The sequence below is a fragment of the Strix aluco genome, chromosome 5, assembly GCF_031877795.1.
Source record: "Strix aluco isolate bStrAlu1 chromosome 5, bStrAlu1.hap1, whole genome shotgun sequence".
In the NCBI taxonomy this organism is placed as follows: Eukaryota; Metazoa; Chordata; class Aves; order Strigiformes; family Strigidae; genus Strix; species Strix aluco.
The window spans coordinates 74137894-74165712 of record NC_133935.1 but is presented as its reverse complement, the minus strand read 5'-3'; the positions used below and the strand labels follow the sequence as shown (position 1 = coordinate 74165712).

At 38.9% G+C, this 27819-nt stretch overlaps 1 protein-coding gene across 4 annotated transcripts in view; it reads right to left on the bottom strand.

Annotated features, from left to right (window-relative positions):
- Positions 1-27304, bottom strand: part of SRPK2 (SRSF protein kinase 2) — a 148429-nt gene extending 121125 nt beyond the window's left edge. For 3 of the 4 annotated variants that reach the window (XM_074827832.1, XM_074827835.1, XM_074827836.1), the window contains exons 1-2: positions 27159-27304; positions 26944-27028 (exon numbers count right to left, since the gene is read on the bottom strand). In XM_074827832.1, the coding sequence (XP_074683933.1) occupies positions 26944-27028; positions 27159-27174 (101 nt within the window). In that variant the 5' untranslated portion in view covers positions 27175-27304. The remainder of the gene's footprint in view (positions 1-26943; positions 27029-27158) is intronic. The other variant, XM_074827834.1, reaches the window with a different exon arrangement.
- Between the last annotated feature and the right edge of the window lie 515 nt (positions 27305-27819).

Sequence of the window (27819 nt, the reverse complement as noted above, 5' to 3'; positions counted from 1 at the left end):
TTAACTGTAATGATCTTGTAGCATTATCACTGTCATAAGCACTACCTGCTCACTGAGAAGAGTCTCTGAAGACTTCAAAAGTCATCAACACAAGGATGAGACTGCTCCAACTCTCATCATCAGGATGATACAGTTCAAATTCCTTGCTTTTCTAGCATCACAGCAATCAATTAAAGCTAGTTCCATGAAACTAAATCTAGAAGCAAGAAAAATGATGTAGAATGAAATTACTCAAATCACTGAGTTTTAAGGGCGGCTGTCAGAGATATCCAAGTTTTAGGGACATCTGCAGTATTACAGTCTTAGAATGTCTTACCCCTTCAATGAGCTCTAACTGAACGGTATATTTAATCTAGAACCCATTAAAAATAAAGAAGGTAACTAAAAAGGCAGAAATATAACCTAATGGGCCAGGGTTTCAGAGGATAATGCTTTAATATTTGTAGATCACTAATCAAAACATGCAGGGCCACACTTAAGGGCATTCATTTTTAAAGCAATACCTATTGCAATTAGGTAAAAATAAGACGACTATTGTACATTTAATCATTACTATTAAAGAATGCAATATTGTAGAACAATTATAATTCTCTTTGAAGAAAGACATCACAGGCAATCCCCAGACTTGGGTTTGTGCTTGAGGTATTTTTCCATATGGGAAAGACATCTCAAAATTCAGAGCCACAGTTATGGTAAGGGAGTTCACGAGTTAGCCTGAGTGAGGAATGTCCAACAGGGCCTCCAGAGCCCTCAGCTCAAAATTACTTTCTAGGAGGTGGCAAATAAAAGAATATCAAATCTACTAATAGGTTAATTTAAGAGAATGCAAAGTATTTTTCTCTGTTGGAGAGCTGGCAGATGGTGAGCTACCACAAAGTTCAGTATTATTTACAGAAAACAATTACAGAGCTTATCAAGATCTAAACAGTAAGTCACTACATCAGGTTTGAACTCCTGCAACATGCAATACATGTATAGGACAAAAAATGAAACAAAAAACCCATCACCCTCAAAGCTAAAACAAATAACATATATACAATACACAGTACAATAGCTTAAAGCATCTCTTAACTGGCAACACATTTTTTTTTCTTATTGTTTTTTTAAGACGACAATACAGATTTTGACAAAGCTGGAAACCAGACAGGATTGAAGCAGAAAGAAAGGTCCCTAGACAAGACACTGAGTCTCGAATGTTCCCAGGCCAAATCACGACAGTGCTTAGCAAGTGACTAGTCAATACTGATCTGTGGATGACATTCAGTAATGTCACAGTGTACAATTTACAAATGGGATGAAGAATTTCTAAGACTGCGCATGACTTTGCACTGCTAACTGCTGATTCAGTTAAGAGATTATTTTGGTTTTGATTTTCACATTTTTTTGCCTTTGTAGAGTAATATTAAGGGGCAGAAGGAAGCTACGGGCAGATAAAAGTGCAGCTGCTCTAAAACATATCATAACCGTTTGCCAAAGGAATTTTGGATGTATGTGTAATACCATGCAATCCTTGCACAACTGAGTCTTCCTTATACTGGTGGCTTGTCTTCTGAAAGCTGAAATCAATGCCAACAGGGAAATCTTTCAGATAAAAACCTGAAAGTAATGAGGTTCAAAACGTTTTTTTTCCCTCTGGGAAGGCAGTCTAAACATCAAATACTCCTTCAAAGCTATACACCTTGAGAGCATTTATAGGAATTTATCTTCTCCCTTTACTTATAGGCTATTAAGTTTGCTAATTATTTTTTTACCGAAGCACTGGAAAAGCTTGCTTTCACTTACGATGTATTAGGGCTCTAGGTTTGTAACTATACAGTTAAGATAAAGATACTGCTATACAGAAGAACTTCTAACATCTTCAGTCATCTCTAACACAAGTATCAAGAGTTGGCAAAATGAGCAAATAATTTCTAAAACACATACATTAAAATTACATAAAAGATTTCAGTCCACAATGAGTCTGACAAACAATTCTACTTTTTGAAATTCTGTGGTACACAACTATGTAGTACACTGACACATCACTTGAAGAGATAAAAAAATATGTACTTGTCCTGTTTAAAACATCACAAGTGTTAAACCCACCCTGTTAACTTTGATCTACTTTAGATCTGACACGTAATTCCTGCTCTGATGGAGAATCTGACTGTACAAATATTCTGAGTGTTTAAGACAGCATTTAACTTTCATTTGGTAATTTAGTAACTGTAAATGAGATGCACATAAACAAAGAATTTGCTTGAAGAGGCCCACCAGCTGATGTCCGAGATGGGAATGAAAAGTCTCCTTTGTCTACGTAAAAGATGTTTTTCTAATTGACTTCTGACCTGTCACTTAAATTGAAAGTAGGAGGCTAAAGTTTTCGTGAATCTGAGGTTGTATTCCTATGTGACCTTCACTAAAGGCTTTGAATTTACCTAGAATAAGTTATTACCAAAAAAAGTTTGTTCAATTTAGAACATCAAGTAACATCAGAAATGTGCAACGTGAATTGTCCAAAACCAAATTAAATGTAGGTCCCATGCAAAGTGTCTGTCTTACTGATGTCTTTAGAATAGTGATTCGAGACCACTTGATTCAAATATATGCATTGCTGCAAGTACCTAAAAATCAGTACAACAACATTCAGATTATAAATCTAATCATATTCATCTCCTTATATTGGATTTATTAAATTACCAGAGGTCTTGATTTCAGTTCATCACTAGCAGCATCACAATCAAATAACGAAGCAAATTCAGAAGTAGGCTCATGCTGGAATAATCCACCATGACTTAATATTTTAATTATGCATGTTGCAGCCCACTATAAGCTACTGTAAAGTAAAACCTTACAAGTCAGATTATTTTTTCCCCCCATCGTTGCCTAAATAAGTACTTAAGTATTCCTAGTCACTTTAGGTTTATATCTCCATGGAAGTCTTCACAAATAATATGAATAAGTGCCCTAATGCCTGGTTTAAAACTTCATTTCCCAAATCTGACCCAGAAAAATGTAATATGCCGATTTCTATGATTACTTTTTTTAAATAATTCCCAAGCAGCCTCCTCAGTGATCTAATTTATTTAAAGTAAAATTAGCTTTCTCTCCCTGTTCTTCTGGTATTAAAATTAAGCTGTGTCCCATTGTAGTTTTACTATATCAAATGAAAACACCAAAAACTAACACTTTGATTGCTCTTCACACACAACTGAATATGAGCCTTTCAACCACTTCTGCCCACTCCATACTTTACACCTCAGCACAAGTGCAAAATGCCACATCTAAGGCAATGACATTATCCTAATAGTATTCAAAAATTTAAATAACAATATTAGCTTCACTCACACTAGTCATTTCTCTATGCATTGTTAAATAATACTGCACAAGCTAAAGAACAGCATAGAATTGATACCTATAATTCTCTCTTTGAAACTATAATGCCAGTGGACCAAAACTGTTATGTATTGTAGTCCTGAAACACCACGTCTATAAAGCCAAATCCACACTGCTGATCATTGCAGTTAAGATATTCAGATAGACTCATAGTCTAAAGCCAAAAATAAAGCAGTATAGGAATAACTAATACTTGCTTTAAGTTTTAGTTTTAAAAACACAGTGATGAGAGCTTCCATAAGCTTTGTTTTCTACAGCCATCCCACCATAGCCTAGCAGTAAGTCACAAATAGTCACAAGTCACAAATCCCTGTTAGACAGAAGTTCCAAGTTTGCAGAACACAAACCAATATTTTGCAAAGCAGCACATCTCAAGTACAGCATAAGAATAATCTTCACAGGACCACAGCTCCCTCTCAAGCACGAGGCAAATCTACAGCACAGTTGGGTCAAAGCTGTACTGCAACCAGACAGCAAAACTCACCAAGTGGGCACTGTGACAAACAGATCCACTGCTATTGATCAAAATCAGCTCTTTTCCAGGGTTTTGTAGAAGTTAGATTCAAATTCTCCATTAAAAATGCATATTAGTATAGGTGTATTACTAAAAAATGCTTCCATTTATGAAAACTCAAAGGCAAACCAAATGTCAGCATCTCAAGTCTGACAAGTCCGCACTAATTTTAGCAGAAGTCTTGCAGCCCAATGGAGCCACCACCTAAAATCCCTTTCGATTGAAAGCTGAAGGAAAAAAGGCTGAGAATTTCTCCAAACAATATTAACTGAAGTCATATAAGTTAAGCACAAAGCACACACAAAAAGCAGGCACAACTTAGAGGAACATGAAAACCATAAAAATCTCATATTGCAAGCAAACTCAAATACTCAAGCTAATATATTTATGCTATGCAATAGCTTCCACACTTCCTCACCAAAATGAAAAATTCAACACCAGGTCTATAAGGAGCATTGTAATACAGGGAACTTACTCTTGTTGTAAAAGATAATTCCACAATTTTCCTCATTTCTTCAGAAGTACAAGGAAGCACAAAGTGTTAGCCAGAAAGCACACTTTCATCAGGAAAATGGATGACATGGTCATCCAGGAGTGCTTTTTTTCTTAATGACAATTCTGGTTAATATTTATGCTGATTTTAGGAAAAAATTTTAGTTAACCATGCCCAGAATTTAAATAAAGAGACAGAAGTACCCTTTTTCCCTTTCCTTCCCACACTACATTTCACAGCTAGTAGCATTTATTAAGATAATGTAATCAGTGTCAATTAAATTTTTAAATTATTATAAAGATTTCAAGTATGTTCACAAAACAAATTGAAATGAGTACTTGCAAGAGTAATCACAAGAAAGTGGTCATAAATGAACTGCATAATTAACAGATCTTGATTTCCTACGATTTGAACCTTTTTTCCCCACAGCTTTCTTAGTCCTGTTACTGCAAGCTTCTCCAGCTCTCTTCTGACACAGGAGAGCAAAACTCATTCACCTGCCCAAAACCAGGGGTGTGCAGTCCAACACTCTCTGCCCAGCAGGCAATTATGACACATTTTTATGAAGGTTTGAGACCCACATCTTTCTGATTTGGTTTAAGGACTAGTCTAAAAAAGGTAGTTGCTTGCAAACCCTGTTAGTTCCCTGGAATATCTTGAAGCTCTCTTGACTTCTCTGGAATACTACCTGTATTTACTAGCTACAAAAATATATATTTCAGCGCTCACTACTATTTTCAGTCTATGCCTGATTCATATGTACATCAAGGGATTTATTGATACGTTAAGTTCATTTTAGCTCCTCAACATGCTAACATGGACATCAGTTTCATTAGCCAATACAATTAAAGGAAATTAGAATTTTAAACATACCAGAGCATGAAGAAGTGAGACCTCTTCTACTTAACAGACTATTTTAGACAAAAACATAAGTCAGTGTGCTCTCGGCTCTTATATCCACCAAAGCAGAATTTAATTCCTATACTAAGGAATAAAAAGAAAAGTTTTGTTCAAATAAAACATCACTGTAGAAGGAGGACAGTCCTCACAGAAAACCTGAATAGGACAATAGTTGGGATCCTTCACCCATCTCAGAGTAGGATATTACTTAAGTTTCTCACTCTTCAAGTGAGAACATCATGCTGGGTATGATAGCACAACAGTTACAAGGACAGCTGCATTTTTTTTATATACTTCCCATGATCCTAATAACAAACTACTAAATATCTACTTCTGTGAAGCATTTTAAATCATGCATTTTTGACTGATTTTATTGATCGTGCAATACAAACAGAAGTAGGAAAAAAGTCAACCCAAGCATGCAGCTGAGTTGTAATACTAACTGATGGGCAATGTCCCACTTGCCCCCAGAGGACTCCCAAACCTTTGTGGAAAAATTAAACAGGACAAAAAAAAATTGCAACTTTAAAAAATGTTCTGAAGAGTACTAAAAGCAGCAGATTCTTTTGTTGTTCTTGTTGGAACCAACTCCCCTTTACTACTTGAGTTTGTCTTTATGTTCAAATTATTCATAGCATACAGATAACTGGCTGTTTTGCCAGATAAAATTTCAATTTTAATCCTGTAGACATTGCCTATCATTTACACAGCTTTTCCTATTTCAAACTTCATTTATGTTTGACAGAGTAGTCACCTTTTATTGCAGTAGAAAAGTAAAATTCAACCCATATCCTGTAAACAAACATATACTTGAACACAAATGGAAAGAAATTTTAATTTAATGGGAACACCTAGATTTTGTAGTGTATAACATAGTTACCTTTCAGAACAACATCTTGGACCTAGGCTACTTGGATATTTTCCCTATCAAAATCTGAGACAACAGAAACGTACAGCAGAAACTGCAATACAATAGAAACACTATTTTTCTTTGTATTCAGTATTTACTAAATGAGTCATATAATTCCCTGCAGCCAAACTACATCGCATTTGCTCTTCTTTTTCAAAGAAAAAAATAAGTAAGGAAAATAGCTCTACTACACACAAAGGAATGTTTTTGTATTGCAGATACCAAAAATAGATCTGGGCTTTGCTGATCCCATTTCTCAAAAGCATGCAGTACTGAAGAAGAATGAAAATCCTCGTAGGCAGCAGATGGACTCAGGAGATTTTGAAGCCAAGACCACTGTCATCCCTCAAAATTTCTCAGACCACTAACACTTGTGTTTCTTATAGTTCTGCAAAGTCACTGCAAATTGTTTTTCTCTGCCTGTCAGGTCACACTTAAGGAGTCACTGGAACACAGATGAACCATACTTTTTATTTACCAGGGTCTACAAATGCACACATACTGGTAGCATCTCCTGAGCAGAAGCAGAAGCAAACAATTTTAAGCAATTCTGGTGATTTTAAAGAAACAATGGATCAATTAGCTTGGATACTGAATATACAACCTCAATCTCTACCTCTTTAGAGGATCTTGTCCATAAGGTCTTCTCTTCAGAAGCTCCCATCCCCCTTACAACAGAAGCAGCCTGCAATCCCTGCTCCCCATAGACACGAAACCAGGTACTGTTTTGCTGGATCACTAGGAGGCATAAACCAAGTGCATACCAACAGAATTTACTCTATCTTCAAGAAGCAGAAGGGAAAACAACAAAATTTTTATTTGCATGGAAAAAAAATACAAAGTATGTGCAGTCTATAAGCTTTAAACTGGAAAGCACTGCAAAAAAATTAAAATCAGATTGAATGGAAGGCATAAACAGAGCTAACAACTTGCAGCATGCAAGGCAGGCAAAAAAAAAAAAGACAACCCACAAAACCTCCTACTTTCTGCTGTGCCTTGGACAAAAATGCAGGGCTATCTACAGAGCACCAATCCTGACAGGATACTTGCTGAGGCAGGTAGTTCAAGCAGTCCATCTGTTGGTTTGTTGTTGTGGGATTTCTTTAACCTATCCAAGGATTCTTGTTTCCAAAGGAAAAAAAAGGTCTCCCAGACATGAATGTGATATCAGGGACCTGCTTAGTGACTAATCCAGCTGAAGTCAGTAACAGAAGACTCAGCTTTTATGGAAAAAATGGCATTCAGAACTCATTCTTAATGGGATCCCTCAGAAGAAAAAATTCCAATGTAGGACCATTCAAACATCAGGAAAAAAGTGAGATCAACCAAAGCACAATGGACACTGAATCACAAGGAATGGTTCAGCTTGTGTCATGTCTGTCCTGCTCCCTGCAGAACCAGGAGCTGCCTGAAGAGGCAAGGGAGCAACAGCAAGGTGGAAATTACAGAAAAGGGTTAGAAAGGCCTTAAAGGAGAATCGTCTGGAAACGCTCAGATACAGTAAGCCTGTGGTAACACAGACACCATGTCATCATAGAAAGCAAAGCACTCAGAACAAGAATGCCACAAGGTCTCAGACACCCACTGTGCAAAGTACATGCCACACCTGGAAGAAAAGCTCTTAAGCAGAAGTGACACAGCATTATTTTTGGCTACAATACACCCTGAGAAAAAGGATGGCTAAGACAACTACAGGTGTTTCTGTATAACAGAAGAAGAAATACCACCAGGATTCAAAATTGACACGATCACTGAAAATATATCCTAATATAAAACACAGGCAAGTTTCTGCCTTGCACTAACATAGACCACCTCCAACATGAGCAGGATACTTCACCTACAGGAACATGCAAAAGTGAATACCAGTAAGAGGAAAAACATAGCAAGAAAGTCAGTGCTGTACTCTGGGGCAGGGTCTAAAAACCTTTAACAGCATTTCCCAACTCATTTTGCCTCACGTCCCCCTCCTAAGTGAATTCTAGTGTTTACATTCCCTGCTCAATTATCCCAGATACAGTATTCATGTGGCTTTATTGCTCCTTATGCCTAAAATAGCCCATACCTGTGAAACACTTTCTACACATTCTCTGAGGGTATAATACATAAACTATAAATTATTGAACTTAATAAAAAATCTTAATAGAAGCAGACTCCACAGACATAGGTTTTGTCACAGAATAAAGTTCTGAAAATCTTTTCTTTTTGTCCCAGTAGTGCTTAAATGTGTACTGTAATACAGCAAGATTAAACTATCTACACTTACAGAAGTAGTGAATGCACAGAATTGAGTTACAGTGACAATACCACTATGTATGATGCAATTACCTGTCTTTAAAAAACATGAAGAAGGAACAGAAGTTAAATCAAACCTGTAAAAAACAAACAGAAAAACCCCACCCAAAACAGGCATGATCCTTATTTGCCTAGACCTCACATACTTCGACATAGCAATTTATGGGAAAATTACCACTTATTTTAAGAAGCACCACTCACAAACCTCTCTAACAAGCAGTCCAGTCTGGTCTATGACGGAGTCGACTGGGCACAAAGACCATCAAATCAAGCATTTTCAATTCCACTTGAAAAGTAATACTTCAAGGGAATGCTTCTGCTCTATCATCCACACCAGAAATAGCTTATGAGAAATTGCTTGACATAACGACTGAGAAGCAGAGTCACTGCAACACCCTGATACACAGCAGACAAAAAGAACAGACAAAGGCAATGCTTCAGATGTGATGAATAGTATTATTCCATATCGTAATCCTTTTTGTACTGTTGGGGTGTGATGGCCTTGGAATGTGCTTTCTTGTACAATATCTCGTCATCATTGCAGTATATAAATCACTCCAAGATAAATTAGGTCCTCTAGCCACTACCTGATAAAATGATTATAAAACCTGGCAAAATAAAGACCAAGAGTTAAAGCAAGACCTTCTCAAAAATACCCAAGAACCACAGCAGGGTTAGCAACTTACCCATTAGTGAGAGCACAAAGCATTGGGAATAAAGCCCAAAGAGCTAAAGTTCCCAGGAAGGAGAACAGGCTATCACACTCCAATTAAATCTAACAAGAGAATAGCATACTACACAGACATTTTAAAAATGCATACGGAGCAGTACAGGCAGGATGGAGGAGCAGGCAGGTGCTCCGGCAAAACCACGCTCAAGTAGAAATGCCACTGTTACTGCATGCCAGCAATTTCATTATATGTATTCCCAAAGTAATAACCCAAAGAGGACTGTAATACAAACTTAAACAGTTCCTAAGCAGGAACATTAGCAACAGCATCTTCAATAAGAAAAAGAATATACATATCTAAATAAAAGGATAAGATACCTCTGCCAAGACAAGTCCTGTGACGTAAGGACGTGGTTTCTGTATGTGCTAAGCTGTGCAGGAAGCAGACTGCATTCACAAGCTATTTAGAAGACTGAAGAGATTTGTCATTATCTCACCTACAAACCCAGTCTGCGTGCTGTGCAGTGGCACCTACACCAAAGATAAAATCAGCACATCCATTAACAAGTGTCTATCCATAACAGACACATTCAGTATTTCGTAAGTTCATCCACAGCCATAAGTAGATTCATACTGATGTTACATTAACTAGTTTAAAATGTATTACATTCATGCCAGTCAGGATTTGTTTCTCAAGTAGCACCAATATAACCCCAATTAATTCTTTCTAACTGGCAAGCTAACAAGTTTCATTAAGAAGTAGTATGATAATAATTCACCTTTTCAAATGTGTAACATATACTGCAAACACATGAAAGTGAAAACACTTCCTCTGTATCCAAGCAGATACACCTAGCTGTCCTCAGTCACCAATCACACAGGCCAAGTGCTTTTGCAGAACAACTCCTCTCTAGATCAGGACAATGTTACATACAAGAAAATTTAATGTTTTCACTTTAATCAAACCTACTGTTCAGTGTCCCATTTTAGACGACAACTTTAATTGCACTTTTTTGAATTTTTTTAATTGATATTGCCACCTAGTGGTTTGTTTCAACAATATTAAATAAGCATAAAAACCAGCATGAGAACATCCACAGTAATTTTGAGAAAACCCATCAGATTTTTTTTCATCAATATAGAAAAATCTAATACTGCTCTCCACCCAAACCAAAGGAAGTGGCCAAGGACTACTTACAGAATTAAGCCTCAGGTAGTACATGCTCTTAAAATAAAATTATTTCTATGGGCAGAATAAAACAGTATCATCAAATAATTGGTTTACATTATGTAATAACCCAATATCGAATAATTTTCCAAACACAATTTCAGAGAAAAAGTACCATTACTAAAATCTATTTTTAAAGCTTATTTCTTTCACTTTCTTTAATACAAAAGAGAAAAGGAACATATTTCCCATCTGTCTGGGGTTTGGTTTACCATAGGTTTGGTTTACTGTAGGGGGTTTTTTGTGTGTTTAACAGCAAGACAATCTAAGTACCCTAAATACAGGAAACAAAGTACAGAACAAGTTCTAGTTTACCTAAGAGAAAACAACTTTCAAAACACTTCTGCTAGCAAGTTCAGCTTAGTTGTAAAAGAAAAGAAACTAGACAATAAGTTCTTAGTATTTATGCAGCTTTTCCATTGCTATTTCATTCTGATCCAAACCAACATACAGACATAAGAGTCCTACAGTTAGAGAGCCTGGTTCTTTGATCAGATTACAGCCATCTTTAGTATCTTGTGGAAACCCAGACACCTATTATGCAGCATTAGTAACAGCTCATTGACAAGAACGTATGTCACTTTCATCCTTTCTGCTTCTATGTATCTATTTCTAATAGACAAAAAAAAAAGCAATTAAGTTTTAATGAAATATTAAAACTTTCAAACAGTTGGCAACACTGTTTCCAAACAGTTCAGTAGTAGTGATTTTAGTATTCTTGGAAATAAAACATGCATGCAGGAAACTAAACTGATCATATTTGAACAAACACCATTATTTTCAACCAGTAATTTGCTTTTAAATCCACTTTTCTTCTAGCAAACAAATATAACTCCCATCTTTCTTTTTACCTTGCTGCTTAAAAAAACAGAACTTATGTAATTTTCCTGTGTCTATCCAACTTTTTTTTTTTTTAAACCATATTTGCCAGTTCTAAGATCTGAAAAAGTGGATGGAGACCTCTGAGCTTATTAAGTTTCTACAAGTTTTGTGGCAGCTGGGGAAAAAAAAAAAAAAAACAAAAACCCAAAACAAAACCAAAAACACCACAACCCTATCAGGACCTCACAGAGGGAAAGTCAGGTAGTCCAGCTCTCATTTTCCATCTGGCTTGTCTAGCTGCTGAGGGTCTGTTGCTAGCTGATCAACCAGCCCAGACCGAACTCCACACCAGTCACCACAAGCACTATACTTGTTGCCCAGCTAGCACATCACATAAAGATGGGTAGTGGCTACAAGAGAAGCTCAGACCCACATGCAGGTGGCACAGATTTCAGCAAGGGAGGTTCAGTACAGCACTAGGTAGGCTTTAGAGACAAGAAACAGCTATGTTTATTGAAGAGGGCTCACTGAAGAATGGAAGAGAGGAAAGGCACTGAAACAGCATTTAGTGGGCATGAGAAACAAACACGTTTGGCACTTGTGGAGAGTAGAGAAGAGTAGCCACAACACAAAGAGCCAAGGCTATTGTGGTGGTGAGATACAGGTGATGTTGGCTATAAATGCACGTGGAATTAAAGTTTTTAATACAGTTTCTCTGACTTACACAGCACTCTGAAATATGTAACAGGCTGAATTATCTGCTTTACGTTCACTTTCCTTTATTTGTATTATTTGCTTTAACCTTTACCTAACTGGTATTATTATAGCACATCTCAGATACATATCTATATTTACACACACATATATAATATAGAGATTGGTTATTATCACTGCTTTTTTTTTTTTTAAGTACATTTCATATAAAAATGCTACTGATGTCAGTCAGGGAAGAAAAAAATAATTATTTTTTCTCAACCTTTAAGAGATATATAGACCAGAAGGTCTTTTGCTTATAACATCTTTCTCTAAAATACTCAAAAGATCTCTCCATTATTTCCTGGCATATTTTTGATCTACTTTAGAATACACAGAGTATTTCTATAATGAAGGAAGATCATACCTTGAAAATGCATTCAAGCCCTTCCAACTATTTTAGCTAAAATGTCTATTCAACAGAATGCTACATAGCTTTGTCTACTCATACATAAAAGCCCCTAGAGCTTCCTTCACAATGGCAGGTATCAAGATTCTTTTGAGAGAAGAAATAAGTTTTCTTATGAAGTGTTGAGTGACTACAAGTTAAATGTAAATAAAACCAAAACCAAACCACCAATATCTTAAGATACTACTTTAACAAGATTCAACCTTCAGAGGTCTTTACAAAGCCAATTTGCAAATGAGAACTTTCCCACTAGCCAGGATTTTCCCACTATCTACTACTGCAGTTCCCAGCAAAGAAATAATTAGTTAAAGACCATGTAGACTTTCTGTAAAAACAATGCAGACTGTATCTGAATTATAACTTGAAGCCAATCCCCATAAAAATTTTTCAACTGTACAGAAAGAGCCCCTTTCTCTGATACAATTTCTGCTTACAGTAGGTGAGCTCCTTGCAAATATTCCCTCAGACGTGCTGATCTAATTACCACTTTTGTATTCCAAGGTCATCCATTTTCCTGGAAAATGGTCCAGAATGCCACTTTACTTAGGCATCACCAGATCAGGACTAAATTTATGTCTTGTCACTTCCTAGTTGCCTCTTGCAAGGCTCAGAGCATGACAGCAATTTTACCAATTCAGCATATTTGCATCCAGGTTACCTGAACGAAGAGCAGTGATTGCTCCTCACCACAGACGACGCAAAGCAAGACCGTGTAGCCCATAAATATGGTGTTGCCATTGTTTGTAATGGGCCACAGGCTTTGTGTTAGATTCATAACACAAGCCTTGGGACTTATCAGGCTCTGTCTGGACATGTCTTGGCCTGCCTGGAGAATTGTTTTAGCATTGAACAGAAACAATCTACTGATCAAATTACTACTACCTACTTTGTTTTAGCAATTACTTAGCTTTGTATAGAGGTGCAGTGTAGCACCTATTGTTATACATATATCTGGAACTAACATAGCAATAATATTTATTCTGTGTAAAGTAAAAACTATTTAATATGCTATAATAAAAAGTAGCATAAGGGGGTAAAGACATGGAACAACTGTAGAGGACTAAAAAGTCACAGGACGATAGAAGCCCAGGGTTACAAACACCTCACCAACGGTCAGTTGCTGGCTGCAGGACTACAGATTTATTTGAGCATTTGGGGTGGGTGCTCACACCAACTGGAGTGCACACACATTTTCCCCCCCCTCCATCAGTGAAACCCTACACTGTAAATCAGATTTCCCTTTTCTGCTGAAGTAATAGTCCCCTTAGTGAGCCTCTGCCCTGTCTTGTATTTCCTTCCACCAAATACCACCCACCATATTCATGTATATCTGCGTAGATAAGGAAATGTCATTATACGCTAACTCAATTATCATTCTGATATTCTAGGTATACATTTATTGGTAACAAATCTGGGCTTTGCTGCTTTCCACTGCTGCTGATAAAAGCAGAAATCAAACTCTATTCTGGGAAATGGGGTGAAGATGCTTTTAATTCTTGACTAAGTTTTAATTCCACATTATCTGTGGTAATTCAATTTAAAGGAAACCATATCATCTTAAGCAGAAACAAGGCAGCTTACTACTTTTTATTTCACTTGCTTATAACATTGTCATGCTTTGATGAGAACACCACAAGCAGCAAACACACAAATAAAGGTGCTACTACCAGGCAAAGAAGTGAGAGGGGACCAATTTTTCTACTTTATTGTTTTAAAACTCTCCCAAAACACTAAGAGATTACACACTTCAACCCTGCTATTAGCTATGACCTTTGTAGAATATTAAGAGACTTTATGTACTGAGTTTAAATGGTATTTAAAGACTCCCAGACTAGGTCTCTTATGTAAAGGCAGTATTTTATCTACATACACAACCATTATTTATTACCTATACCACTCAACTACAAAATATGAAATATAGCATATACATTTTCTCAAAAAAAAAGTCAGCAACATCTGAGGATTGTGACATTGAAATAGTAGCAAAACAGAAGTGGCAAAACCCACAAGCCAGATGTGCGACTGCTGGTCAAGCCTGCCCATGGACTATAGAGAACATCTAATTTACCAGAAAGAATGATGGAACAAATTACCCACCAAAATTTCTCTATCAAATCCACCTGGTAGTTTCAACCCATACTGAGTTTACAACTTGTCACTTGTGGCCATAGTGGTCAGCAATGTGTGTTTTAAAAATAGACTTACCATTGCATCTGATTAGTCTTAGGTTGCCATATTCTCTCCTATGAATCCTCCTCAGACAGATGAAGCTTTCCATAAAAGGGTCTTTATTTCAAACAACAAATGAAAATTAAAACAAAGCATTTGGTTGAATGAAATATTATGCCCAAAATAAATTTAATCCATAGATCTTTCCCAATTCTATTGTCCAAATTACATGCTCAGTTAATCATCAGTGATCTATAATATGAATTCTGCACATCAGGCGCTGATGTATGGAAAAAACTATAATGAAAACAGCAAAAGTCTCAGAATAAAATAAACCACAACTGAATTGAATATTGAAGCAAAAACACTTACAGATTTAACGTTCCTTTTAGTTGCAGCTATTAAAAATACTCTGTTTTCACCAGCCTGGCAAAGAGCAGGGCAAGGGTTAAGACTAGTAGCTATCACAGAGAAGGTACAAGCAGAGGAGAAGGGAGTCTGATCTACTTACACAAGTTTTTGTAATGCTACAATTAGGACAAGATATGGCACCCTGTGAGAGACAAGTTAGTGAGAGCCATTTTGGAAACACAAAAATAGATCAAAATGATCACTTTATTCCCAAGCCAAATATTCTCATTACACAAAACTGATTTTTCTGGCTTCACAAATAAACATTAGAGAACTCAGTTATTCTATTTCTCAATAGTAACAGGAGAAATAATTTGATTTTCTGCACCATGTTTCCTATAGAATATGCAGAAAGTTTGCCAGCTTTGTTGCAACATTTTTAGATAAACTAATCAATTCTCAACAATACTTGTTTTAGACAACTGGGGAAAAATAGGTATTGTCTATTGAATAAATAGCTTTAACCTAGTTTCTGGATGCTGGATTTACTAAGCAACGTGGATTAGCAGTGAGAATGTAACATTTAAAAGTAACTGATCCATACTAAAGACCGAAGTAGTTATCCAACAGCTATCTGGTGATATAAAACATAGCAGTAGCCTCAGCCTAGTTCTTTATAGCTCTGTCTCACATTTTAAGTCAATTTGAGATTCACACATTGTGTTTTCACATCCAGTTTCTTCAAAAGTCTTGATAGGCAGGTGTGCCCAGATTATGTCTGCCCACAACAGCATACAGAGTTCATCACAAAACTCCCAGTTCCCAGGACTGCTCATCCCTGATTAAAGAGGGATAAAATGCACGGTGCTGGAAGCAACTACAGAATTGCTGTGTCGTCTTCTCAACCCTGTTGACACAATCCAAGACTTACAAATTGCTGTATAGCAAACATTTCTGGGAAACAAACAAAAAAAAATCTCTAACTGACATTAAAAAATAGAGGCAGTGCTCTAGTAGCATTTGAGTAGAATTTGATTAAGTCTCTAGGACCAGCATCATGGACTTGGACACCAACATGTGCTGGAACACTGTGTTACTAATATACAAAACAGGTCACCCCAAGCAAGACTACCTTAAAAAAAAAAAAGTAAAATTTTTTTTTTAGATACTATTATCTTTAAAGATGATTCCTATTCTTTTGAGCTAGAACTCATAATATTAAATATAAATGAAGTTCCTGGTCTTTTCCACATTTCCCTGACACTGCTAAAATTTTAAGACATTCACCTGGGAACAGATTCTGGCAACACGGATCTGTCATACTGTGCCTTGTGACACCAGGAAAGGGAACTTGAAAGAAAGTTTAAGCCTTTGATCTCCTCAGGGCTCCCTCTTTCACAGAAATGCTGAATTGTGATTGTACTGAAAGTACTGAATTGTACTATGCTAAAAAGAAAAATCGGTTAATAACCCGAACAGTCTCATTCTGACTAAATCACCACATTTGTTTTATAACTCAGAGTTACTTGGCCACAGTCAACCAGCATGCTGATACCTGTGTATTAGTGAAACTTGATAGCAACACTTTCCTTCTAATCACTTGTCTTCCAACTCCATCATTCTGCTGCTCTTGATTATTTTGCAGAAGAGATGTAAAGTTACTGGCTGTCCCTTACACACCAAAGCCTACCACAGCCTATAATCCTGTGATTGCACTTGCACATGGCAGGTTGAAATAATAAGGTTGAAATTCCTCAGGCATCTAACTCCTATTTCACAGGCAAGTGAATTATTGAGCTACTACATAAGCACAAGAACTGAAATTTTAAAACAAAACTAGTTGTTCAAAGCAACAGATTCATAGATTCCAGACTTTACATCCCAGCTGGGCTCATTTTGGCATCAAACTCAGACCTGCAGATGGCATCAAAGCCTACAGGAAAAGTAGCATTTCAGGCACACCCTTCAGTATTTTGCACTCCTTGGCATGCCTCCCCACCCCTTCATCATTACCTCAGCGTTCTTATGTTTATGAAAGCTCTTCTCAAACACACATGTCTACTGATTTACTGTAGACTCGGGTTTAGCACCTAACTCGAGTTTCACAGCTCCTTCCCGAGCCAGGTACAGGAGTGCCACACGTTAGATCACTCAAGCCCCATTTGGATCTAGGCTCACAGATGCTGTCAGGCTTACACATACTATCAGGTGTTGCAAGGCATCTACTGAGATGGCCTTAAAAATCTAAGAGCTGCCACACTAATTTAGATCAAATACATACCTAGGCCATTATTATACCACTAGGTGCCAGAAACATATTTATAGATGAGTATACAAGTGGATCACTCTATTAGGGCAAACTTACATAGCAGGGCTTAAGCAAACAGTGGCTTGGAAAGTCAAACTGCACTGAGAGTAGTATACTTAAAAACTACTGAAGGCTCTAGTGTCCAGTCTCATCCTTCTTAAACCCATCTCTAATTTGGCCTCTACAACATATTGCAAAGCTACATTCTGCCATTTGCACCATACAAAAATTTTTTTTTTTTTTTTTTTTTTTTGCATTAAAGTCACTCTTTGGATACCATTGTTTTGTAAGGCAAGTTATTCCTTCTTCCCTTTCTATACCAGTAATGATTTTTCAGGCATGTCAAAATGCTCCTTAACCACCTTTTACATATCTGAAAAGCACTAGTCATAAATGAAGCTGTCCAATATCTTCAATCACCTTTACTACCTCCTTCCTTGAGGAATATCTAGTTCTACATCATTTTTTTGAGATGGTTAAGATGTGAACCATGTAACATAAGTACAATTATAAAAACACAATTTATACAGAAGCACACTTTATTTTAAAATATTTTATAATTAGCTTTCAAACATTAAAATAGCCATTAAAAAACTCGCTTAAATAAAGTTGCTTGCTATGTACCTTACTTAGCTACACCCTTAGCTGCACTTAACTGGCATTCTTTTAATGACTTTCTACTAGGATTTTAATAACTTATGCCTTATTTTTTCTAGGATTCAGTGTTCTACCATTTTCTTTCTACAGGTTACATGATCTCAAACTGTCCACCAGTCCCTTGCCAAAGGTGCTAAATGACCACCTACTCAGACTCCAGCAGGAGAAAGGAATAAAACCGTATGCCTTAAGGCACTTCCACAGTTCCGCACAGCGCCACAGAGCAGGCCCAGCCAGCATAACCGCCCACCGCTCAGCAGGATGAACCCCAACCAAAGCCCAACCTTCTGAAAGTCCTGGAAAGGTATCCGGAGTTATTCCTTTCCTAAGCATTCTGGAAGAGGGAGGAGTCTTCACCCTCTCTCTTGAAGATACAGCTCAATCATGCATTTGCTTCCCTTACAGCAACCCTTCAGTCACAGAAGCAGCACCTCCATCATACTCATCTCCAGGCTCCATGCAACTACCTAAGAACCTCTTCTATAATGATTTTATACGAACATATATGTCTCAGTCTATGAAGAAGGAATAATGTCACATATAGGTGAGCAACAGTTGGAGAGTAGTGAGTGGGAGAGAAGCCCAGCTATTAAACAGTGAAATTACTGGGGTGAGAGGAGAGACTGGAAGAAGCAGATCAATGCGAAGAAGAAAAGAATGTCCCAAGAGAGAGTTTTCTTTCAAACAGAACAGTATAATTTTAATACAGTTTGAAAAGGAGTAAACAATTGGGTTTAATATCAGAATTTAAGGTACAGATATTGTACCTAGACAGCGCTGACTTTTATTGCTGCAAGAAGAACAATAGAGATATTAAATTTTTTCCTCAAGGATAGGAAAATATAATTGACCTCTAACTATGGAATTCTCCCAGTTTAGAAAACTGCAAACTAAGCATTGACAATAGCTCAAGGCAACTGAAGCCCTTGATTCTTTTAGCCTCCTGCATTCAAATTATTGACTTTTAATTGACTAACTTAAGTTGAGGAAAAAACAGTAAGACACCAATACTGACAAGAAGCATTCTTTCACCAGTCTATTCTGTGGTTTGCCTTTTACCAACGAGTTCAAGACAAGATTCCTTTAGCATTACCACTCAAAGAGACTCCTTAGCAGAAAATTACTTCATTATGCAGGACCCTGATACGGAAATCAAAAGTCTGCCAGTTGCTTTACTGGACTAAACCAGAATATGTGGTATTTAAACACATGCATTGTTTTAATCACAGGATTTCCAAACGTGTAGGCTAAATTAAAAACAGTAACCATATAACACAAAAAAGTTAACACCTCTACAGAGGTTCACTTGGAAACTTAGTAGACCACCTTCTTCAGCCAAAAAGCCTGTTCATAATGTCTTCTGTTAAATGGTTATCTACAGTTATCTTAGGCTCCAACGGATACAGACCGCTGCAATTCTGATCTGTAACATGTGCTTTATTACACTATGCTCATCTTTCCAGCCATTTCTCCATATACATTCTGCACATTGTCAGAGATCCATTCAAACACAATAGTCCCCAGAAGCAGAGCTCATCCTAAAAGGTGTATTACTGGAGTAGAAAGGGGGGGGGCACAGGAGGAAGATTACTACAAAAGCTCTGCCAACTTTAAATAGAACCATCCCTCTTACAATGTGCTATAACTTGTTAACAGAATAAAACTGAAAAATGAGAACACAAGAGTAAGGGTCTTAAAGGGAAAAAAGGTGTCGATAGGCAAACCAGGAACCACTTCAAATATACAAAGGCAGAGACCATGAGTATTTTAAAGATAAGATATGAATACTGGGAATTGTAAAGACAGGTAGAAAGACTTTTTTTCATTCCTTCAAATATTAAAATATTTTTATTTTTTAAAACAGCCTAGCAAAAAAATGGGGCCCATTCCCAAAGTTCCCAAAGGCAATTAGAACACAATTAGGTATTGATTATTAAAATACAGGCTAGATTACAGAGAATTACAACAGGAGTGATCAGTGAGAAAAGGGAGCAATTATGAATAGAACTGCTATATATTTATGTTTTCATTTTTAACAGTCCTATCTTTCTTCAGTAGAGAACTGAGGTCACCCCATTTGCTTTCATTAGATACAGGCATAACTTTTGGTACTACCCTCCTGAATCTTTCCTAGTCTTCCTCTTTAAAAGCTTTTAAAAAATAAATATTAGCTTCTCTGACATTTTTCAGTAAATCATCCCAAGAACAAAACTACACAAAAAAAAAAACCAACCAACAACCTTGCACAGGTTACAATTGAGGGGCAGATACAAGACCACCTCAGACTGTAAGAGTTCATGGTCATTCTCATATAGGAAGCCCAAGAGGTATACCTGTAGTGTATCAGTATATATCATATTGATCAGTGAACAGAATCCATTCAGCAAATACCCATGGGCACAGCAACTACCTAATAGATGCTGCTTTTAAGAACAACTTAGCTGTCACAATACAAAATTATTATTTTGATTAAGCATAACAAACACATTTGAGGAAGCACTGAAACACTTTTGTAATTTCCTGGACATTAATTTTCTAGTCTTCCTTATCCATACCTAGATCCAGGCTTCCTTTAAATAAGAATTAAAATAATTGTTACCCTTCTATTTACATTATTATGTATAAATATGTGTGTACATATATTTGTGTGCATTGTAGCAAATTAGTAGCATTTTCACACGAGAAGACAGGAAAAGGAAGATAGATAAGGCTTACTATCTAAACCTTATTGTCTTACGCAATCACAGTCAGAGACCAAATGAAAATGGATTTTCAGTAGCGGTATAGATTTACTCTTTTCCTACAGACACTAGGAAGACAAACAGATCAGCAGTGTATTCACTTGAAGTACAAGTATGCTTACAAGAAGCACATGCAGTTTCCACTACTGCCCTACAGTTCACTAGTTAATGCAGAAGTAGTTCACCTTTGCCACTAGCTGTCTTGGTGAAAGGAAGACAACCCTTAAAGATTGCAATCTTGAAAAACATGAACAGAATTGAAAACAAAAATCGGGTTTTAAATACAAAAGCCTTGTCTCTATCAAACCAAAGTTTTTGTCAAACCAAATTACATTTATTTTACAACCTGACACTCTTATTTATTCAGTAAAGATTGTCATATACATCTTTAAATTGTAGTTTAAAAAATAAAGGAAATTCAATAGCTTCTACAGTCTGTCATCACCTTGAGAACAAAAGAAAGAGATCTTTATATTTCAAAAATCCATGTCCAGGCCTTATCCACAAAATTTATTACCATCCTACTCTGTAGTTACAGTAAATGAGTTAAAAAAAAATATAAAAATGCACTGTAGAACATCACGAACATTACAACCCAAAAGCTCATCTCACTATGATCTGAAACATGAAATACGACTGCATTTTCCCTCCCCCACTAAGGCATTCTTGTTTAACATAACTGTGCCAAACCAGGGTATTTTCCTTAATAAAACCACCATTATAGTAAAAACAATGTTATTGCATCAAATAAAACTATTACAGATGAAATTACAGTCCCAAGATGGCATCTCTATTCATTGCCTGTTCAAAACCAGACATAACCAAGGAGTCCAGTACAGGCTGGGATGTGCGTGGCTGGGGACCAGCCTTGCTGACAGGGACCTGGGGGTCCTGGTAGACAACAAAGCCGAACACAAGTCAGCACTACACTGTTGCAATGAAGGCAAATCCAATCCTGGGCTGCATCTGCAGGGGCATTACTAGCAGAGGTAGAGATGTAATCATTCCACTCTACTCGGCACTTCTCAGGTCACACCTGGAATACCGTGTCCAGTTTTGGTCCCCACAATACATGGACAGACTGGAGAGGGTCCAAAGGAGAGCCATGAAGATGATCAAAGGGCTGGAGAACCCTCTGAGGAAAGACTGAAGGAATGAGGCCTCTTCTCCCTGGAGAAAATAAGGCTGGGGGGGACTTCATCACAATATTCCAATACTTAAAGGGTGGCTACAAAGAGGATGAGTCTCTCTTTTCACAAGGACCCACACAGAAAGGACAAGGGGCAACAGGTACAAATTGCACTGCGATAGGTTTCATCTTGATACAGGAAAGAATTTTTTTGTAGTGAGAACAATCATTCACTACAGCAAGATCCCCAGGGACATGGTGGAGTCCACACACTGGAGGTTTTCAAGGCATGGATGGACAAGTTGCTGGACAATCTCATCTAGGCTCCCTTTCCCACAGAAGGCTGGACTGGATGATCTTTCGCACTCACTTCCAATCTAGGCCGTTCTGTGAAAAAGGCGTGAATCTTGGCAAATTTATGTGATGAGATAATTGATAACAGATGTCCTGACACTTAAAATGACAATAACTAGTCTCATCATACAAATCTGCAGGTAGATCTCTACAGACTATTAGAAATTCTGGAGCCATTTCCATTTCAGAAATTAAGTTTGTTACAGCTGCAGGATGTTTTCCTACTACACGACAGAGTACAAAACAGGAAGATGAGCACACTTTGTGATAAATGTGCTAGTTTACAAATTTACTCTAGATTCCATTGGATCCCACAAAAAGTCTTTGATATGTGTTTTATTACCACATTACAAAGGTGAACATTGGACTGACTCAGGCATTCCAGATTAAATATGTCACAATACGTTTTTTATATTAAATTTCTGTAATCCCAGTGCATTTACTTCTTTACAAAAGAGTTATTAGTATTATACCTAGACGACTAAAATCAACTTTGTTTCTTTCAGCTGAATCTTTCTGTATATTACACTCTTTAAGAAGGTACAGTGTTAAGCACCTGAAGCCTAAATACACTAAGTGAGCAAACAACCAAGATAGAAAGTTACAGCCCTGAAATACTTAATGAAATCTTAAAATCTGACAGAAATAGGAAGGTAAAGCTCCAATTAAAATATTTTTATCAAAAAGATGAAAGGCTATTAAGAAAGAAGGCAAGAATAGCAATTCCCAACAACATCACATTTTGAGTAAATATCCAAAATAACACTGAGTGGACTTCCTAAGCCGACCCACTCTAGGATATATATTCACTCTAGGATATCCACATACTGTGGCCTCAGACCACTGGTGGTCAAAAAAACCCCACATTTTACAGATTTCACATATGTACACTTCCATCCTCACCCTCTCACTCTTGCAGAAAAGCTAGTGAAAACGCTTGGGGAAGGTTTGCAAAACTTCTGCAAACAAAAAATAAATTAAGCTAATGAAAGCAACTGTAACACTGTGCAAGATAGGTATTTTTATTCTCCTCAAAGAGTTACTGAAAGACACTGAAAAACGCTGTGGTAGAGAAACAAAAGCAGTGAATGATTTTCAGAAATTTAAGATTCCACAGTATTGTTGTATGTCCAAAACCTTGATTCCTGTACAATACCTGTAGGTCCAAGAAGTTAGTCACCTGGAAGTGCACAGTACAGAATTCTGGCACTTCCCATGTTATCTAACATGCATACTCTTCACCACTATAAAGCGGTTATCACATGGTCTCTATCACCTGTTCTAAAGTATTGCTTAAAGACAAAACCAAAAAACCTACTCTGCAAGAAAAATGAATTTTGAAAAGTCATTCTTGATATCTGGATTTATGCATTTGTATTGAAGTATTCAACACACTTAAATCGTCTCTCTGTACATCCACACATCATCATCTGGATTTTTTTTACATACAAAACTCTATCCTTTAGATAAAAATTTATAGTGAATGTGTTAAAGATGACAGATCTCTGATTGGGTATTCACTTGGGTTTTGTCACATTCATTTAGAAATAAAGTCAAGCAAAAAAAATATGCAAGACGGAAGTTTGTTCCAGTTGAAGCCAGTACTAGTCCAAATATAAAGGAGAGCCTACCATTCTGCTGAATGCGACAGGCAGACATACCTGAGGCCATCTTACATAACTGGGTTCTGTTATTGCTAAGTAAAGAACAGTAAACAGGCTTGTCTATCTTTAAGCAAGTTTATCTCTGAACAGACTTGGGCATCTGTTGAAAATGCTATTTCACAGACCTCTCTCAATGCAGATCTCCATTTCAAGGAGAAATAATTCCCAGAGGACCTGAATTAACCACTTTGATTAATCTTTTGTCCTACTCAAAAAAATACATAAGCAGTTTGTACACAGTGCATCATTCATCTATTATAACTAAAACCAAGTTCTATCTGTTATCTTAAAATAGTGAAATATTATTCTTTTTCCATAGCCTGGATGACTGAATTCAAAGTAAGCCCATACCAAGTAGATTTTATTATCACATGCAACTTTAGATACAGTCTTGATTCAAGACAAAGTGCTTTCTCTTCAGAGAAACTTAACTTCTACTTTCTTATTTATCCACCCTATTACATAAAAAAAATAGGGATTTACCTCCACCAGTTCTCATCATTTACTTTAGGGGTCAACACTGAGCAGTTACAGGACTGCACTCACAGCCTTCTATGGCAATTAAGGTCCTAACAGACAAAAAGCTATTCAGCACTAAAGAGCACTGTAATTTTTTCTTCTTCTTGTGTCATCATCTTAATACTCTTCAAACAAAAGCCTACAAGTAAGCTACAATGTGATATAACTCTCCTAGCCAATTCTAGAAGAGGAATCCTGCAGTTCCTTTAAAGCACATTGTTACCAGCAACAATGGAAGTTGCTCCACAAAGCTATGACCCAGCAGAGAATACTCTTCCTAAGAACCACAGTTGAAAAAAACCCCAGCTTTGGATTCAAAACCAAGTCACAATTTTCACGTAGTGAACAAGTTCACCAGAGGGAACTTACAGTATAGAATTTCCACCCCTCAAATCAACATTTTCATTTGCAGCTACTGTGCATTTGATGTGTATCACAGATACTGTACAGCTCTAACACACTATATGCTGTACACGCTGTAGCAGTTGAATTTAAAAGCAAGGCTAGGAACAGGACAGAAGAGGTACTTTTGTTGAGATTGTCTTCTGAAATAATGTCCAACGCAGGCTTTACTTTGGGGGCCTAAACTATTTAGCCATATGCAAGGGGACTTAAAAACTTGAAAGGAGTTGCCCTTTCATAAAGAAGCATAAAACAGAGTAGGAGGTCTCCATAGCATAGAAGTGGTTTGAAAAGAAAACATACATAGCAGAAAAGAAATGATGGCTCTGTTGTCAACCGCAGCAAAACCACTGTTTCCCGAGGCAACTGAATGGATTGGGCCATTGCATCTGGAAATGCCGACTCAGTATGGCAAATGGCCAGCTACTGACTGTGCACCCTGACTTAACAGTAGCCAGTTTCTTCAGCAAACATGAAAAAAGTACCAGTTCCGCACTTACTAAGTATCTGAGAAAAGCAAACTTTTGACAAACTCATTCAGCAAGGCATCTCAAGGCATCCCCACTAAGAAGTGTATTAAACACCATCATTTAAGTAGAACAGAAGTTTATTAATAACCTTGTGGTTAAGACTTAACTGAAAGCTACAAAAACAATTCTGAAGCTAGTTACAATAAGATTTAACCTATTTCTGTTTTCAAAGTTGGCAAAACAAATCCATGTAATATTACAAACTAACCTTCCAAGAGGTTTTTGGAAACAAGAGAACCAATCCAATCAGACTGCGTATCTTGCACATAAAATTTGTTTCCATTGCAGTAACTCCAAATTCACACAACTGAAAGCATAATGCAGCTTTCATACAATGCTGGAGGAAACAACAGTAGCAGAACAGGATGTGAACAAGTTAGCTGTCAAAGCCTGACAACCACTACACCAGCATTTCATCCTACATTATTTTTACCCATCTCAAAGGGGAAAAAAGCAGCCCATTCATCATAACTGAAAAAAAAAAACAACCAACCAAACAAACAACCTCCAGGGTCAGGGATGTATTATCACTTCTTTCTATAAAAATCATAAAGAAAAAGACCTTGCCCCTTGAATCATTTGCCATAGCACACAGCAACATCTTTACCCCATCACATATGTATCCATCCATCCACCATACCCTGCTTCCCAGTTCTAAAGACTGGCCAACTAGAAGGAGAGGAGGATGAGGAACATCAGGACATATGTTTCCCTGTCAGAACAAAGCAGGTAGACTGGATCCCCAAGCAACAAAAACAAAGACAACAGTCTATTGGTGACTTAATGAGTCACCAATACAGTCTCACTGAACAAAATACAGTAAAAGTCTCACTGAACAAAATACACATAATCCTATGAAGAGAAAAAATAAAATAGGGAGGAATCCAAAGCCACATTATCCTAGGAGAGAGTAAAGTGGGAACACTATAGAGATGGAAGAATGTTCCTACAAGGTTCAGTGAAAACAGGTATTGTAAGAACAAGAAAAGATGAACTGGACAGTGACAAGAACATGAAGGGTTAGCAGAAGGGGGGGAAACAGACTATGACTTCTGTCCATTTCTGCAAGACCAAGAGAGATTTAAATAACAACAAAAAAATACTGGTATAGGCAATGCTGGCAATTAGACATATCTGGGAACGGAAAATACTATGACGGCACCGAGCAAGAGGCAGCAGGATGGATCTATCGGGCTGTCAGCAGGACGGGAAAAGGACTGCCTATAGATGGGACGATGCTGCCAGAAAGAAACCTCAGAACGGAGAGCACAAGGAGAGAAAGGAGACCGTGCAGATGAGAGAACTGGAGGGCGATTCAAAAAGGACACGACGGCTGCGAAGACCAAGTCTGCGCCGATCCCCGACGATCGGGGGTTTGTTTCTCAGAGACGAGGGGCCGCAGCGACCCCCGGGCGAGGCTGGAGTGCCCGGCGCGGGCTTCCACAGGGGAGGGAGGAGGAAGGCCGGCCCGTGCGGCACGGGGAGGCCCTGCGGCACGGGGCTGAGCCCGGGGCCAGGGCTGGGGACGGTCCCGGGGGGACGCGGCGACAGCCCCCCATGGGAGGGCCCGGCCCCGGCGCGAATGGGCGGCGGCGGGAGCTCCCTGGGGACTGCGCGGGGGCAGAGAGGCCGGGCCGCGGGACTGCCCTGACAGACGTTACCGAGGCGGCGAGAGAGGAAAGCGCGAGGGAGGGACGGACAACGGAGCTGTCGCGGGGGAAGAGGCTCCGTCCCGGCAGGTCCCCGTACTCACTTTTTGTGGGGCGGCGGGTGCTTATCCCTCCTGCCGGCCGCCGCGGACTGCTTGGGCCGCCGCCTGCGGGCCTGCAGGGCCAGCACTGCCGGGGAGAAGAGAACAGCCGGCGTGAGCGGCGGCCGCGCAGCCCCCCCGCTCCCGCCCCGCCGCCCGGCACGGCACGGCACGGCACGGCACGACACGGCACCGCACCGCACCATACCGTACCGTACCTTTGCGCGAGTTCATCGCCCCGCACCGCACGCTCCTCGGCGGGCCCGCAGCTCCGCAGCTCCCCGGCTGCCCCGGCCCCGCCGCCGCCAGTCGCGACCGGGCACCGGCCGGCAGCAGCGGCTCCCCCGCGCCCGCCCCGCGCCGCCGCCGCCGCCAAGTGCGCAGGCGCGGCCCTGCCGGCGGGGCCGCGGCCGGAAAGGCGGGGGCGGGGCGGCGGCAGGTGGCGGCGCGGGCGCGGCGGGAGCGCACCTGAGCGCGGGGCCGCCCTCAGCGCCGAGTTGTGCCGCTGGCGGAGCGGGCGGCTTTGCCCTCTGACCGGCCGCCGCCCTTTTCACAGGTCCGTATCTGTTAGGGGGCTGCCGCCGAGGTGGGCTTCGTCAGGTCGTCGAACCAACTGGGAACTGGTTTTGCTAAACACCGCTTCCCTCCCCCGGCGTCTGGGCTTGTGCTCCCAGGAGCGAGGGGATCCACGCTGTGGCCGCGAAGTGCTGGGAGCTGAGAGAAGAGTGGAAGGAGAGAAGCGGCTGGGGCGGAGGAGGCGACCTGCCTCCTTGGCAGCAGCCGGGGCGAGATCAGCTTTAGCTTGTCCCAAGACCTGTGTGGGGTTACGTGCCAGAACCGATTAACCTCATGACACAAATCCAGCGAGATCAGATTTCC